Source organism: Lissotriton vulgaris, chromosome 1_1 (assembly GCF_964263255.1).
Source record: "Lissotriton vulgaris chromosome 1_1, aLisVul1.2, whole genome shotgun sequence".
In the NCBI taxonomy this organism is placed as follows: Eukaryota; Metazoa; Chordata; class Amphibia; order Caudata; family Salamandridae; genus Lissotriton; species Lissotriton vulgaris.
Genome location: NC_141685.1, coordinates 1,986,552,108 through 1,986,569,973, shown reverse-complemented (window position 1 = coordinate 1,986,569,973; position 17,866 = coordinate 1,986,552,108). Strand labels below are relative to the sequence as shown.

The 17,866-nt window shown below is 48.1% G+C and overlaps 1 protein-coding gene across 1 annotated transcript; it reads left to right on the top strand.

The window, feature by feature from the left end:
• Window positions 1–1,185: 1,185 nt before the first annotated feature.
• LOC147751483 (uncharacterized) lies at window positions 1,186–16,305 on the top strand. Its single transcript, XM_086933311.1, has 3 exons — window positions 1,186–1,553; window positions 2,113–2,308; window positions 13,412–16,305. The coding sequence occupies exon 3, from the start codon at window positions 13,600–13,602 to the stop codon at window positions 16,303–16,305; it is 2,706 nt and encodes a 901-aa protein (XP_086789437.1). The 5' UTR covers window positions 1,186–1,553; window positions 2,113–2,308; window positions 13,412–13,599.
• The last annotated feature ends 1,561 nt before the right edge of the window (window positions 16,306–17,866 follow it).

Sequence of the window (17,866 nt, the reverse complement as noted above, 5' to 3'; positions counted from 1 at the left end):
CCCCTTGGGTTGCGAGTTTGCCAGTTCAGGTCGTATCCATGCATTCTCCCAATTGGAGAATTGCCAAATGTGAGCTAATTGGCATCACTCAGCTGAGTCCACATATCCTCAGTCCAGGCATCATTGTCTGCACTATGGGCATCTACTCCTCTATCGGTGTCTTCAAATCTATCAGTTCTGTGTTTTCAGGGTCTCCCTCTTGGTCTTCCTTCCTACTTCCTTGGGACTCTCTTGCGTCTTCCTCCTTGACATTCACCTTATTCCGTAATGTGGAAAAAGGTAGGGCCGATGACCTTTTTTAGAGTTGCCCGGCGCTAACCGCCTCTAATACCACTCAAGTTACCAAACAAAGAGGCAGGCGCTGGAGACTGGAAGGCAGGAAACAGAAGTTTTACTTCCGACGGAGCAGAACACATCAACTCAGACAACAGGGTATCTTCTCGAGGTGCTCTACCCGCATCTCTGAGGCCTGGCCTCTTATACACAGGTTTATGATCTTTATTACAGTTGATTGCACGTGGCACATTCTTGCAAATACTTTGAAGTACGGAAAGGCATCCTCGGAATCCCCGCTTCAGGCCCGTTCCCACACACATTTACAGTAGAAGTCCCCACCCCGGTCACAACAGGTGACGATTGTCGCACAGCTGGACATTCCGCAGATTCCCGGAATGCATGTGGTTGATGGAGGGTCCCGTTCTACCATCTAACATCACCAGAAAGGAGAGTTCTGACAGCCTTGGTAACATGAAGGTCTGATATGGGCCCTGCGTGATAAAAATCTGAAAACATGCCAAAATAACTAGCTTTCCTCATTAGTAAATAAAGGCCCCAGGGCCCACTATGCATGCAGGCTTACAAACACACGTTTCTGTGCACCAAAATAAACAAGATAAAAAAAAGGCCTTCAAAAGAGTGTTTAGCTTCACTGTCAGCTCCCAGACCCACACCCACACACACACACACACTTACCCTGGTACACGTGGTACTGCTTCCTGAAACCCCTGCTAACATTATATTTTGAAACATAGCTTGCACAAGTATAAGCAGCAATTTCTAGCAATAAACAGCATCTATCATGGAAATTCACACTTTCAAATATGTAGAAATGTGCGTGACAGAAAAATGTCCTTTTTTAATAATGTACAACATGTAACCATTGTGTTTAGAAAGAGGTTCCGGAGATGTTCTCTTTCAAAGGTACAAGATGTTCTCTTTCAAAGGTACAAGATGTTCTCTTTCAAAGGTACAAGATGTTCTCTTTCAAAGGTACAAAATGTTCTCTTTCAAAAGTACAAGACGTTCTGTACGGAACATAATGTACTGAAAACATTTCCTTCCGGTGTCCAAAACACTTGTGGTTAAACCACCTGCACCGAAAGGCCAGGGGCCAGCGTCATCATAGAACCCTAGTTCCTCAAATTTGGGTATAACAGGCCCAACTGTCAAATCTGAAATCAGACCTTTCCTGCGGATGCCCAGCTGCATGAGCGTGGAAGGATCTCTCGGCTAGCCGAAGACTATCTGACTTGGGACGTCGACGCCTCACTCAGGTTGTGGATCTCCCAGGGCAGATAGCCCATCTCTCTCTCTCTCTAGATCTCTGACCCTTCAACTATCTCTCTTCATGGATATATTCCTGTATGGTAGGCTCCTTTTAACATAGGTAACTGGCCTCACTCTCAGCCATTTCCAGACACTGAATCAGTAGCAAAATGTTGTGTCTTAGCTAAATCTACTTGCACCTTTTTTGCCCTGCCCTCATAATTCAGGGCTCTGATAGAAATGTGCAATCTATGACAATTGACCTGTCTCAGATGGTTGGCCCATAGATAGTTGGGCTCTATATTCTTGTACTCAGTAGTGTAGCATCTTTGATCATCTGTGTTTATGTTTTTTTAAATACATTTCACTCCAGTATTTCTTTGAGATATTTTGAGCATTAGTCATCCAGCATTCTTACCAGATAGAGCGAAGTCTGGGTCATATTTAGAAAATTACATTGTTGCTTGAATTGATATGCATTTAGCTCTTTGTTTGTTAATTGGAAAATAAAGTGCCACTCCAACTGGAACGTCTGGTATCTTACATTTGTATTCCTTTTTTACTCAGTGAAGTGCTGTGTTGGTGATGTGCGAGTTTTAGCCACACCTAAAGGTGGTGACCACTGACCGAAGGGGTCAAGACTTTCCCCTTCACACGTGGCGCCCAACTTCATCGTACCTGCCTGTTCCATTCTGAGGAGGAATTCGGTGGTCTACCACGAGCCGCATTGGGTGCCCCCGCCGCAGCCTCTTGCCTACCATTGGTGAGTCAAGGAACGTTTTATTTTTCCCCCCTTGAGTCCCGGTGTTGGCTATTTGGCTGTGCGGGCCCCGTGTGCCTGGTTCTGGGCTAGACTCCTAACCCCCCCACAGAATTGCACATGGTCACGATCCAAGAACCCTCTGTGCCCCTCAGTGGTCACATTTTCTAACTTGTCATTTACGATTTTCATGTCAATGGTTCTGCGCCTCATTTTTGCACATATCTGTTCTTAACAATTGCTGTTGTGGTTTGTGGTTTGTCGGTGTCAGACAATTCTCTCTCTGTCGGTTCCAGGCCGAGGAGAGCGCCTCTGTGGTTACTCTTTCCTGTCAACTACCCCCAGGTTTCTGATCCCACTCGACAGTTTGAGTCTGTGAGCTGGGTGTGGTCCGGACTGTACAGGTCCTGACTCGGGTTTGAGACCCACCCTGCCCCTTTTCTGTGGGCAGGTTCCTGATCCCTCTTCCAAGTCGAGTCTTGGGAGCTGGGTGTCCCCTGGAATTATCCAGGGTCGGAGGTTCTAGGTTCTCCACTGGGGGTCGTTTGACTCTGACTTTCACACTCTGGCATCCTTGCCACCTACCTTTCACACTCTGGCATCCTTGCCACCTACCCTTACCACTGCCTGCGTCCCTTCAATCTTTACTAAAATACTACACTGTCTTCTTTCCTTTTTTTCTCATCGTCATACCTTTTTTTTTCTTCACCGCCTTCTACTCCCCCACCCACCCCTCCCTTCACTCCACTTCTCAGCTTTACTGTCCACCCCTCTTCTGTCCACCCCTCTTCAATGAGGGCTCTGCCTTCGCTTTACTTTCCTCCAGACCTATTTTTACACGGTCTGGCTGTATTATTGTACATTTCCCAGCCGCTCCTACGGCCACCCAGCCAGCGCCCCAGCCAACGCCCACGGACTTCCTGCCTTTCACACCAGCAGAAAGAGGAACTGCTCTGTGCTATCTGTGGTTCATTCCGCTCATCGCGGACTCACTTCCTCCCCTGGCGCAGCAGCGCCACTCTGCCTCACAGCTCCCCCGAGCACCCACCCGTCTATAACATTTAAACTCTACACACGTTCTCTCGCTCATCTTTTCTCCTCTTCTGTGCTCTTCCTTCATTCTTTTTCTCACCACCACTGCTACACTTCTCTCTCTCCCTATCCATACCTACCTCTTTCATTCACTCCACTCTGGTTTTCCCTCCCTCCTCTTCACATTTATCACACCCTTGCCCCTGCCTGTGCTTACATTGCTGCTGACATTATTTTACACTGTCTCTCTCTTCCCCTGCTATTACATCTCTACATTGGTGACGTTCATGTTCTTCCATGCTCTTAGGTATTACATCTCTGCTTTTCCATTGCTGGAATTTATTACCCAGGTCGTGGATATCTTCACGTCATTTATCACATTGTCAAATAGTGACACTTCTTGGTAATTGTTCTGCTTTTCAAGTAGTGAAATTTAATTTCTACATCGTTCTTTTATTTCATATTGGTAATTGATCTGCTCTTCACGTACTGACATTTAATATCTACATCGTTCTTTTATATCTTGGTGATTCATCTGTTCTTCTACATCGTGTACTTCAGGATGCATCCTCTGTATGTCATCAGTATTTATTGTTCTGTCATTTGTTGATTATGTACTATGTTGAATATTGACCCTCTCAATTTTATGTTTTGTTCATTTGCCCTGCTCTATGTCACATGTGCTCTTGCATTCATGTGCTTTGTGTAAGTAGCATCTGTGCTTTGTGACACCAATTCCCTTCCCTGTGACCCATTGTTCCCTTACTCATCTCTCTGCCCTGCCCCTCACCTAGATACAGTGTACCACACGCCTTATAAATACCCCATTCCTCGCACGCCTCATTGTTCGCATTGCCTTTCCCACATTGCCCTTCCTTTCTCCACACATAGCACGCCCATTTTGTGCCAATCATTTGCTTCACAATTGATTGCCAACAGGAGGGAAGAAGTCATTCATCCTCTCTTGCCTCCCTACATCCCTTGCCTATACGTGTTATGCCTTACACCCGCCTATTTCCGTAATGTCCACTAGCCCCCCACACATTCATCAGTGTACCATTCAGTTCCTTCACGGCATACCTGACCTACTTCACAATTCCGCAACCAACGAGTTCACATCCCTTACCGACAAAGACCGCACCATACTCAAAGACGCATGGACGCTTTTAGGAGCTAATCTTACGCCAGGCACCCAACTTAATATCTCCACCCAAGCTCTTGATAAACTTCCAGACATATCTCTTACCCCACCATCCCCAGACACCGCTGCCCCTCAGCAGTTATATACAGAGGACACCTCTAGTTCTGGCTCTTCCACCCTATCTGTTCCCCACTCACTTCCCCCTGAATGCCCAGAGTACCCATATCACCCTGCTACCTCACCCATTCTCATCACTGACGACGAGTCTTCACGAGATTCAATTCTCACCATTAACAACGATTTTTCACTGGAATCAATACTGTCAGGTACCACATTTGAAATAGTATACATCCCACCGCCAGAAGGAAGAGGACCAAACTCTCCTCAACCATCCGGCCCCAACGAAGATACATTACCCCTTTTGAGAGCACTTCTGTCTGATCCCTCATAAAATCCTGGCCCCAGCATTCTGCCACACCTGCAGAAAAGGCTCTCCCACACAAACAGTTCCACGCACCACCGCCCGCATAGTAAAGGATCACAGCAGCACTCACTACACCTCTGCATCACTTGCCTAATCAAATCACAGGAAACCAACCCCATGCAGGCTCTTCAGGCAGTTTACAATAAACGAATATTTGGCACGTCAGTGCATAGAACTCCAGAGTGGATCTATATAAGGGTCCGCCTACTATCCCCAGGCCTAGAACTTCCCACTGTATTCGAGTCCTCCTGGCCACGGAACCCACTGCAAAGCAAAATTCGCGACGCCTTTGCCCGTCACAATCTTGAATTCCCTGACTTTTCCCCAGAGGGAAAATACAGAGGACCTGACGAAATAGATTTAAGATTCATACTCTACCACATCGTCTGTACTGAAGTAGGAGAAGAACTCATCAGAGACCTGCCTCCTCACGACTCTAGTCCTGCACAAACTTCACAGCCCACAGACCCTAGCCCTCACAACATCTAGGCGAAAACACAACCAGGCAGGGTTGCTCAGTTTCTCATATATACATCAGACGGTATCCCACACAGGTCTGCAGCAACCATATAGGCACTAAGTAACCTCATGAATAGGATACAGAATCCCACCGTGTATAAAACACCGCACGGCTATCATATATATTTTATTGTGCATCTTGCAAATTTGGGAGGACCAGCAATCCTGTCAGGATTCTTCCCCAGACACCCACTCCAGTCTCAGATAGCAGCCGCCTGCTTTGATGGCCAACTCCAGTTCCCTGGTTGCACCCCCACACAAAATAGAGAGTTGCAAAAGGAGGTTTATGACCACGCCCTAGCAGGAGTAGCAGAAGAACTCGTGCCTGATCTCTAGAGAAGCGTGGCCAATACCCCGCATCAGAACCCCTGCCTTGCCGGCCCACAAATATCTTGTCATGGCAACACCACTCCAACATGTCCTGAAAACTTTCGGTGCCCAAGAAAAACGCATACTCAAACACTGTAGGGAGCTTCACAAATTAACCAAGAATATGGATTATCCGTGGCCCTCTGAAGGTTCTTTTGACGTAAATACTCTCGAGCACGCCACCACGTTCCTAAACACCAAATATTCTGGAGCCAGATTACAAAAAAGGAAAGAAACCTTAGCTCTCTGGCGTATTTTTAAAGAAAACACGCAAGAGCATCCTGCCACCCTGCCCACTGCACCTTCTGCGCCCCCACCATATCAGGCCAATGGCATGTACCCTGCCCTAGGATCAGCAAAGAACAAAGAACTAGATTTACAGAGCACAACTAACTCCTTACCCACTGTCGGATACGATCAACTCCCAAGTGACCTCTTTTCCACACCCGAACACCCTCCACCAAGTGGTGACGGTAGTACTGCCTCATCGCCGCCACCCAGCATCAGCAGTGGCCCACTACTCCCCGTCACAGGTCCAACCACCACACCCGTCACAATGCAAGCCCCAGTCAGTCCCCTCCACGTAACCCCTGCCGCCGGTGGCAGTCCAACACTGCACGCCACAGTCCCAGGGTTGCCAGGACAAATAAGTGCGCAGTTTTCACTGCAACTGAACCCCTCCTCCGTCCCAGCCCTACCGGGTGAGGAGGAGGACGAAAATGCGGACTGTAGGTCCATCGCCTCACCAAACAATTCACACGCGTCATCACACCACTCCTCTCGCCATGCACTCCCGCACTACCATGATCCCAATAGCCTCCGCGAGGCCAATGCTCCACTCTCTCAGGACCAAGGGCCCACTTCGCAAAAAGATATGCCCTTTTGCGGAACAAACACAGCCGAACCGTTGATAACCTTCGCCTCTGTTCACCAACAAAATAAGGACAGGGAGACACAGGGCCCGCCGGCACCTGAGTTGATCCATTATGACAACTGGAGACCGGCCACAGAGCTCAATAAAAGCCTAGAGTGCAGTCCCAACGGGGGTACCCGAGCAGACATGATCAGCAGTGAAGCACCACACGACCCTGACCATGACGACCTAATGCGGCTAATGCGGCTAATGCGACGCGCGTCATGTAAGCTAGAACACATCAGCGACAGGCTATCTGAGACTCTCAGAATCACTCACCCCAACACGTCACCCACCCAGCAAACATCACAGGCCGATCCCTTTGGAGGTGCTGAAGGGACTAGGGACCCAGGCCACGGTCAACTACAGACACTACCTTTCCCGTCCACATCCATGCAAAAAGCGGGTCCCTCTCGGGACATGGGAAACTATGAAAGACTACCCGGAGTACAGTACCATGGGTCCCCCTCCGAGAGCCACCAGACTACTGCGCCTGACCATACACCCATGCCCATTGGGTCGTCACAGGTCCATTTCACACTCCCTGACACACCATCTCGGCATCTCGCGCCCATAGCAGACCCGTTTGCTCAACTATCCGCCCCAGCCATGAGAGACTCCCTCAGCCCGTCACGCGCCCCAAGCTTGACAGAACAACCAACAAACCCATTCTTTGACAATCAGACAGAACGTCCAATAAACCCATTCTTTGATAATCAGGAATTATCAAACACAAGGGACCCAGTGAGGAAAAAGAAGAAAAGGACAACGGAGGTAGAAAGACTAACTGTGTTGGGAACACACGGACGCCCAGAGGACATCGCATACGATGCCCCTGGCAATGACGCTCCCATCAAATACCAAGTCACCGGCACTGCCTCCATGTGAAACACTCGAGCTAGAACAGGCAATGGCATGTTCCTCAGCAGGCCTTGTGCCCTGCGGGACAAGGACCTTACTCCCAACCAAATAGTGGAGATAGGCGAGAATTCAGACTTCGCTGTCATCCCCTTCACAGACAATCTGGCCGGATGGACAGAGTCCCTAGCCCCACAGATGATCCCCTGGCCAAGGGAAGGGTCTTTCGAACCACAGCATATGGCCACAGCTGTAGAATGTATCCTGGAGGGTGTAGGGGATGAAGACTGGGACTACGACTATATGCGAGCCAGTCTCGAAATTTGGCAGAAATATGCCATAAGATATGACACCACAAGACCGAAATATCCAGGTGTAGGGATTAGCCGCCAGATGCCGCTAATATACAAAACACCAGGGGCCCCCGCCATATATAATTGCTGGTCTTATGCAGAGAAGGAAGCCATTAAAAAGAACCTTCCACCCCTCACAGAGGGTGCCAGCAAATGGATAGTGGCCCTAGAAAAGAATACCACAGGCACCAAACCAGGGATTGGAGACATGAAAAGTTTGCTTATATCCATCATGGGAGGGGAAGCAGAAGAAATTTTCACAAGTATCAGTAGAGGATTAATAACAATGAACGAGACAAAATATGATGGGGAAGCATTTGATAAAATAAGGGCGGCAGTCTGGACTAAGTTGAAATTAAAATACCCTGATGTTCCCGACATTGGGTCTCTCATGTCTCTGACTATGCAAACAAATGAGGACCCTATTAATTTCATTTCTAGAATGAAAGAAAAATGGCATCAAGAGCTAGGTGACTCCTGGAATACAACTGGAGGAAATAGCAGGCTCTTTTACCACATGGTTAAGAGGGGATTGCCAGACGACGTGCAGGAGAAATTAGATGGGGTAGTAGCCATGGAAGCAAAACCATGGCCTGAAATACAGGACCACATCATACATTTCTGCAAAAAGAAAATAGAACAGGAAAAAAGTAGACAATTAGCCATTGAAAATGCAGCCGCAAAGCTAGTACAGCAGAAGCTTAATAAGAAAAAGGATACAGTGGATAATCTCATGCTGGCGGCACCAGTCAGCCAAATGACAGCTGTCACCACCTTTCCACAGGACGCTCGAAATGTCCTCGCCAACAATCCCCAGCCCACTCCACAGCAAGTGCAGCAGCCTGCCGTGCAGTATGCGCAAGCACAGCCGCAGCCGCCACAAATACAACCAGCCATACAGTATGTACAGACTTCACCACAGCCAGCCATACAGTATGTGCAGACTCCACCACAACAGACAGTACAGTATGTGCAAGCCCAGCAACAGCCCACAGTGCAGTACATCCAACAACAGCCCCCGGTGCAGTATCTGGCACCACAACCGGCCTACAGTAATGACCAACATCAGTATTACAACAACAATAGAAATACAGGGATGCAGGGAAGGGGCAATGGACAGCAAAGGGCCCAACCACAGTCAGGCCAACGTACATGCTTCTATTGTCACAAGGTGGGACACCTGCAAAGAGAGTGTCGCTCTAGGATTCGAGACCAAGCCCAGCAAGTTATGGGTCTCGCCCAACAAGCACCCCTGCAGTTACAACCACAACAACAAATGTACGCACAGGCACCCCAGATGGTGTATGCTTATGCCCAACAAGCACCGCAGCAGAATATGCAACTAGCACAGCTCCAAACACCTGTAATGACCCAAGCTCAACAGCCATCCACAATGATGCAAGTTCCCGTGCAACTGCAGCAACAGTCATCCTCGTACCAAGCGATGCCCCAAGCCCAAGCTGCCCCACCACCAGGTGGTGTGGTAATCACTTCCAATAACCCATTTGCACAAGGCACCATCCAGCAATACTCACGCTAGGACAGCCCACAGACAACTCTTGTGTGCCCAGTTTTATCATGCATCATGAGCGGTGAAGATGACCCCACCGTCCTGGTCACGATAAATAACAAAACATATAGCTTCCTCATTGACACAGGCGCCACGTACTCCTGCATTACAGGCGGACACCTGCCTATTTCTGATCAAGTAGCGGACACACAGGGATTCTCTGGGGCAATAGCAAGGGTCCCCTTCACAAAGCCAGTACCCCTGCAAATAGGAGACCGGGTGCTGGAGCAACAACTGCTTTATTCACCACACTCTCCAGTCAACCTTTTAGGGAGAGACCTAATGGCTAAACTGAACATGACTATTCACTTCCATGAGAACGGAACAATGGTTTGCTCTATACCTGGCACACCCTTAGCTAGAATGATGGCACTCACTGCTCAATCTTCCCTGACAGATCAAATGAGGGCTCGCCCTGTGGATGAACAAGCGTTCTCCACTGCGGTACACATCATTGTAGCCAACACACCTGAACTACACCAGCGCACTGTCCAGCTCCCGAAGGAATTTCTCTTTCGTCCGGAGTCCCAGCACTTTCAGATAGAGGACAACAGCATGATCCTAGGCATACGTGCTCTTCACATTACACCTACATACGGGGCATTCATAGCTGGAGACGACAATATGCGCTCATGGGCCTGTGTGATTTTCATTGAGCCCGGACACCAAGTGAGGGACATTATAGATGAACGGCTCTTTGGTGATCTTGATAACTATCCAATAACAGAGATTGTCTACGAGTATGAGGTACCCCTGTCAGTGACAGTGGAAAAAAGAACGCCCACTGCCCCGCAGAAATACGACTCAGTGCGTGAAGCTGACTTAGCCCAAGTCCCGCCACACCTGTGGACCACCGGTCCTAATGATGTGGGCCTCATCCGTTCTGCTACTCCCTTTAAGATAACACTGAAACAAGGCGCGATCCTACCCAGAATAAAACAGTACCCACTTTCTAAGGAAGCAGAGGAAGGCATTGCCCCAACAATACAAGCCCTGCTAGATCAAGGAGTCATATACCCATGTGTATCTCCAGTTAACACCTGTCTTTTTCCTGTGCGCAAGGGCAAGACCAATCAGTGGCGTCTAGTTCATGATTTGCGCTCAATTAACAACATAGTGGTACCAGAATTTCCCATTGTCCCAGACCCTTCCGTCATCCTCACCAATGTTCCCCCGAATGCACAATACTTTTCAGTGATCGACCTGAAAAATGCGTTTTTCAGCGTCCCCCTTCACCCAGACAGTCAGTACCTATTGGCTTTCGTATTCGGCAGGGTGCAAATGACTTACCGGCGTTTGCCTCAGGGGTACTGTGAGTCCCCGAGCGTATTCAACAGAGTCGTCAAAGAGGACTTATCGAACTTCCAATGTCACAGTACCTTACTGCAGTATGTCGATGACATTTTGCTCTGCAGCACTACAGAATCCCAGTGCAGAACTGATACAGTCTCTCTGCTCACCACACTAGCTCACAGAGGCTACAAGGTGGACAAAAACAAACTTCAGTACTGCCAAACAGAAGTACAATACCTCGGTCAGTTAATATCAGCATCAGGGAGACGGGTCACGCCAGACAGAGTTGAAGCCATCAAAGGGACATCAGAGCCCCAAACTGTCAAAGACATGCAAAAGTTCCTAGGATTAGTGAACTATGTCCGCCAGTGGGTCTTTGATTTTTCCACAATAACTGCCCCTTTGTTGAAAGCAGTTAAAGCAGCCAAAGACAGACGCAACAAAATAGACTGGACACCTGAAATGACAGCATCCTTTAAACAGCTCAAAGATGAAATAACAAACGCACCAGTGTTAGGCACACCTGACTACACAAAAGAATTCTACCTCTTTACCCACTGCAATGGCCAGGTCATGACTGCCGTCCTCACTCAGAAGTACCCAATGGGCCACAAGCCCCTTGCTTACTTCAGCGGAATGCTAGATGCAGTCATGAAAGGTCATTACCCCTGCGAGCAAGCTCTTGCTGCGGCAGCCTTTGCAGTGGATAAAAGCACACCCATTGTCATGGGATCCCCTTTGACACTATACACTGAGCACGCTGTCTTTGCCATAATTCAGAAGGCTAAAACAACATTGACAACACAAAGAGTGTCAGGTTATGAAGTCATACTGTCGTTACCCACCCTGAAGGTTGTTAAATGTCACACAGTCAACCCAGCCACATTCTTTGCCCATCCCATTGCCGCATCTGATGATGACACCCATGACTGTGCCACATATTGTCCCGATGAGTCAGGAGCAGCAAAAGAGGACCCCCTGCCAAACAGCACTGTATATTTTGTAGATGGGTCCTCCACAATAGACCAAGAAACAGGGATCAGATACACAGGAGCCGCAGTGGTTAGGGCTCAGCAGCATGAGTCCTCTGACTCCCTAGACATTGTACAACAAATTACATTGCCATCGCACTACTCCGCCCAAGCCGCTGAACTAGTGGCACTAATTGCCGCTTTAAACAACGGGGCTGGTGACCGCATCACTGTATACTCAGACTCTGCATATGTCACAACAACGACACACTCAAGCATCTTGCGCTGGAAAAGGCGCGGATTCCTCAAATCAGATGGAACACCGGTATGTCACAAACAATTGTTGGAAGAACTAATAGAAGCCCTGACACTTCCAACAGAGGTAGCCGTTGTCAAATGTGCTGCTCACACGAATGGACAAGACTTTGTGTCCAGAGGCAACGCTCTGGCAGACTGGGCAGCCAAAGCTGCAGCCAGACCCCCCCTACCTTTCACTGAGCATGACCCACACAACACCCCAATTTTACTTGCCCAAGCTGTAACACCAACAGAACTGACAAAGACAAATGAAGACAGTGTACCCTTAACACCACACACAGACAACAACAACGACACAAACACCACCCCTCTTGATCCAAATGCTTTCTGCCCACTCGATGACACACAACCATACGATTTCATTGCCCAATTGCATCTCAGAGAGATACAAGAAAGTGCACCACCACAAGAGAAAGAGTTATGGAAAAAGAGGGGAGTACAGCAGGACCCTGCTGATTTTATTTACAGACAGACCATGTCCGGAAAACCTGTCATGCCACAAGCCTTACTGCAGGTAGCGTTAGATCAACTTCACCTTCCCGCACATGTCTCCCGAGATAACATGTCCACCACATTACAAGCAGACTGGTTCATTCCCAATGCTTATGAACTAATACAGCTATTTGTTAACAAATGCATCATTTGCCAACAGTATTCCCCAAACCCAACTCTCAAAACCGTTGCCTCCACTATTCCTAAACCTTCTGGCCCATTCAAAGAACTCCACCTTGACTATGTCGACATGATTGATCGGTGCCAAAATTACCGATATCTCATTGTGGTAGTATGCCCCTTCTCACGGTGGATCGAAGCTGGACCATGCGTCCACTGCGATGCCAAAGCAGCAGCCACATTCCTGCTCCGTGACGTCATCTCCCGCTTTGGAATTCCTTCCGCCATCAGGACTGACAACGGAAGCCATTTTTCAAACGCCATCTTCTCCTCTCTCACCACAATGCTAGGCATCAGACACAAGCTGACATCCGCTTACCACCCCCAAAGCAATGGCATCTGTGAGCGCCTCAACGGTTTACTCAAAACCAAAATAAGCAAAATTAGCGCCACCATTGGCAAAAAATGGCTCTACTGTCTCCCACTGGCCCTCTTCTCATTAAGAAATTCCCCGAGCTCGGATCACCACCTCACCCCCCACCAACTTGTCACTGGACGATCCATAAATGTAGCAGTCCCTCCCAGCAGGCCCAAAACTGATAGCGAGTCATCCTCTGAGATTGTTAAGGCTGAGCTTTATGACTTCCTGTGCACACTAACCCGCGCTGCGCAGTTCCTCTCTGTCCAGGTATCCAAAAGGAAGGAGAAGGGCCCCATCGATCCTGAGCTCCCACCTATCCGTCCTGGAACTCTCGTCTTCATCCGGAGGCACGTCAGGCGTTGGAAAGATCCTAAGTTTGACGGACCCTTTGAAGTGATTGACTCTTCTCCAACTGCCATCCGGATAGCCGAAAGGAAAGCATGGATCCACAGGAGAGACGTCCGCTTCGATCCTGCACCTGCGCAGCAACAGCCAATGGACTAAAAGAGGGAAGCAACATGGCCATGATCCCCCTGAATGAGGACGACGACTTCCCATCCACCGTTCCATCCATCATTGAAGAAGAAGAAGAAGAAGAAGACGTCCACGAATATAGCGCCTATGAAGCAAAGTTATGTATACTCACTGTTCTTATGTTTTGTATTATTGTTGGAGTGGCACTAGCAACATTCAACTGGTATATCTTTTTTCTTGCTGTAAAAAGTTATAGTGATAGAAACAGCCAAGTTGCCTCACTGCCTATTGTTCCATCCACTGTACCAGCGGTCACACTCAAACAGCAAAAAGCACCACACAGCACACTAGGTCCTGAACTCCCAGAAAACAGCACTGCTAGCAACACGTCCATTAGTGTGCACCTTGAGCTCTCACTCAGTACCCCAGAGGAAAGGACTAGTCCCTGGAATACAGCTACCAACGCCACAGAACGAGTGTCCCGTCGACACCCTCCCCGCCACCATAGACCACGAAGATTTGCCTTCGCCATACCCCCATACATGACAAAGTCGAAACCCCGTATCCCCTCCCCGTTTGTCCCCGGCACCCATATAGACACAAGACACAAGCCCAAAGGAATGTCGCTAAAAACATTCCAACATCTCGTGCAAATACAAGAAGGCCTAGGGCCCATGCTCAGCCTACCCCAAATAGTAAGGGACCATTCAGTCCACTCCTCTATGGTAGACAACTCCTGGTACAGGGACATGACAGCAGTTGGGAAAATAGTAACAAATGAGTCTTGCTACGTATGTTCCTACATTCCCCATGCAGTAGGGGCTGACAGACTGATTTTTCCCAAGGAAGTTCCACCACACATAGCCACATGCCTTCTTCACTTGTACCTCTGCCGGATAAAAGGGCAGATTCGGGTCCTTTCAGCCCGAAAGGAAGCAGTCTTTGTAAACACCACTACATGGGATTACATCTACACTGTGCACAAGGTTGTCACCGACCTAGCTGAACTCGGGGAGGAATTCAAAGAAATGCGAAGGACAGGGGTACAGGACATGGATTGGCAGGAACAGGGCATTAGGAAACGGGGGTACATAACAAACAACACACCCCGGACAGGATGTGATCTATCATATAGACACCCCCACCCCCCAGGCCAACGCCACTGCACATGCAAGGATAGGACCATGCTACGCCTCCTAGCGCAGGTCTACCTTAACAACAAGTGGCAGAGCCCCGGAGGGTTTTGGTGTAAGGCGGCAGCCTTGGGACCCCCTTGGGCGGACTGGAACGAAGGGGAAAAGTGTGGCCAAATATGGGCTGAGGAGAGCGGGAGGTACACGTGGAGTGGGGAAGGAATGCCAGAACATAAAAAAGGATTCAAACTGAAAAACCCTTCTCTTTGTTTCATAGGAAATGGCTCGGTGGCTGTTGGGCGCAACACAGATTGTAATTCCACGATTTTCAGCTTCGATATGCAGTTCGGCACCACTACTCTAATGGATTATTACTGGGCTTGCGGAGAGCACCTCTATCCCCAACTACCTCCTCAGTGGCTCGGACTGTGTACCTTGGTAACTTTGCATGAAATTCATCTGGTCGTACCCGCATCAAATGCTTCCCACATCCTGTCACATCCAATGACAGGTGACCTGACATTCCTCCATCGACACCGGCGAGCAGCAGAGTACTTTGCAGGAGAAGCCCGTGGTAAGGTCCCAGAAGAGTTCCGCCTCTTCAGCGAGGCCCAGCTTTTCTTCGGAGGGGCTTTCCCAATGTTTCAAACTCAAGCTACTGCCCGTTGGCTGGAAGTAACTCGCTATGAGGTCATGAAAGCAATAAACAGCACCAGGGATGGCCTAAATGCAATAAGGGAAGAACTGCGCCCATTACGACTAATGGTTCTGGAACATCGCTACTTCCTTGACATGCTAACGGCCAAAGACGGTGGTCTGTGTCATCAAATAGGAAAATCCTGCTGCACTTTCATACCTGGAAACGACGAGGACAACGGATCCATATCAAAGGCCATTGAGGAGTTGACTAACTTGGGAAAAGAAATGATCGAGGAAGGAGGTGCCCCTGCAGACATTATCCCAACGAACTGGTTCGACTTTGACTGGATGCCCTCCTGGCTAACTGCTATTCTAAAGCTGATGATACCTATAGTCGGGATTATGGTCTTTCTGTGTTGCACCTTTCAGCTGGGGAGTCACTGTATCAAGAGATTGAGCACAAAAGCGGTAGGGATGAATTATGCTAGGACAGGGATTTACCAGACACCAAAATATGAAGACATAGATCGGGCTCCTGGGGACGGGAATGGAGAACAGGTACAAATGATCGAGCTAGGACAATGTAGTACACATCCAGCACCACCTGACACACACTCTGGAGTACCATCAGCCCCACCTCTTCCCCCAGGTAGAGACACACTGAGCAACGACACTGCAGCTACTCAGTATGAGCGCCTGCTCAACAAATCAGGTCAACAGTATATCCAACTACTAAGGTCAGACGAAAATGTTGCACGTCCAACTAGTTTTAAGTGCTTTGTCAATGACATGCCATGTATTCCACCATTAGCAGAAAATTCAACAAAATACTCACTTAAGAGTGTGTTCGTAAATGAACAAGAGGGGGCAGATGATGGAGGGTCCCGTTCTACCATCTAACATCACCAGAAAGGAGAGTTCTGACAGCCTTGGTAACATGAAGGTCTGATATGGGCCCTGCGTGATAAAAATCTGAAAACATGCCAAAATAACTAGCTTTCCTCATTAGTAAATAAAGGCCCCAGGGCCCACTATGCATGCAGGCTTACAAACACACGTTTCTGTGCACCAAAATAAACAAGATAAAAAAAAGGCCTTCAAAAGAGTGTTTAGCTTCACTGTCAGCTCCCAGACCCACACCCACACACACACACACACTTACCCTGGTACACGTGGTACTGCTTCCTGAAACCCCTGCTAACGTTATATTTTGAAACATAGCTTGCACAAGTATAAGCAGCAATTTCTAGCAATAAACAGCATCTATCATGGAAATTCACACTTTCAAATATGTAGAAATGTGCGTGACAGAAAAATGTCCTTTTTTAATAATGTACAACATGTAACCATTGTGTTTAGAAAGAGGTTCCGGAGATGTTCTCTTTCAAAGGTACAAGATGTTCTCTTTCAAAGGTACAAGATGTTCTCTTTCAAAGGTACAAGATGTTCTCTTTCAAAGGTACAAAATGTTCTCTTTCAAAAGTACAAGACGTTCTGTACGGAACATAATGTACTGAAAACATTTCCTTCCGGTGTCCAAAACACTTGTGGTTAAACCACCTGCACCGAAAGGCCAGGGGCCAGCGTCATCATAGAACCCTAGTTCCTCAAATTTGGGTATAACAGGCCCAACTGTCAAATCTGAAATCAGACCTTTCCTGCGGATGCCCAGCTGCATGAGCGTGGAAGGATCTCTCGGCTAGCCGAAGACTATCTGACTTGGGACGTCGACGCCTCACTCAGGTTGTGGATCTCCCAGGGCAGATAGCCCATCTCTCTCTCTCTCTAGATCTCTGACCCTTCAACTATCTCTCTTCATGGATATATTCCTGTATGGTAGGCTCCTTTTAACATAGGTAACTGGCCTCACTCTCAGCCATTTCCAGACACTGAATCAGTAGCAAAATGTTGTGTCTTAGCTAAATCTACTTGCACCTTTTTTGCCCTGCCCTCATAATTCAGGGCTCTGATAGAAATGTGCAATCTATGACAATGGACCTGTCTCAGATGGTTGGCCCATAGATAGTTGGGCTCTATATTCTTGTACTCAGTAGTGTAGCATCTTTGATCATCTGTGTTTATGTTTTTTTAAATACATTTCACTCCAGTATTTCTTTGAGATATTTTGAGCATTAGTCATCCAGCATTCTTACCAGATAGAGCGAAGTCTGGGTCATATTTAGAAAATTACATTGTTGCTTGAATTGATATGCATTTAGCTCTTTGTTTGTTAATTGGAAAATAAAGTGCCACTCCAACTGGAACGTCTGGTATCTTACATTTGTATTCCTTTTTTACTCAGTGAAGTGCTGTGTTGGTGATGTGCGAGTTTTAGCCACACCTAAAGGTGGTGACCACTGACCGAAGGGGTCAAGACTTTCCCCTTCACATGGTCGATCGGGTCTCATTGGGTGGGGGCTTTGATCAACTCGTGGATCCTTTGATGGGAGAAGCTTCCTAC

Coding starts and splice junctions, on each gene's coding strand:
- LOC147751483 (XM_086933311.1), top strand. CDS start 13,600: ATGGATCCACAGGAGAGACGTCCGCTTCGATCCTGCACCTGCGCAGCA.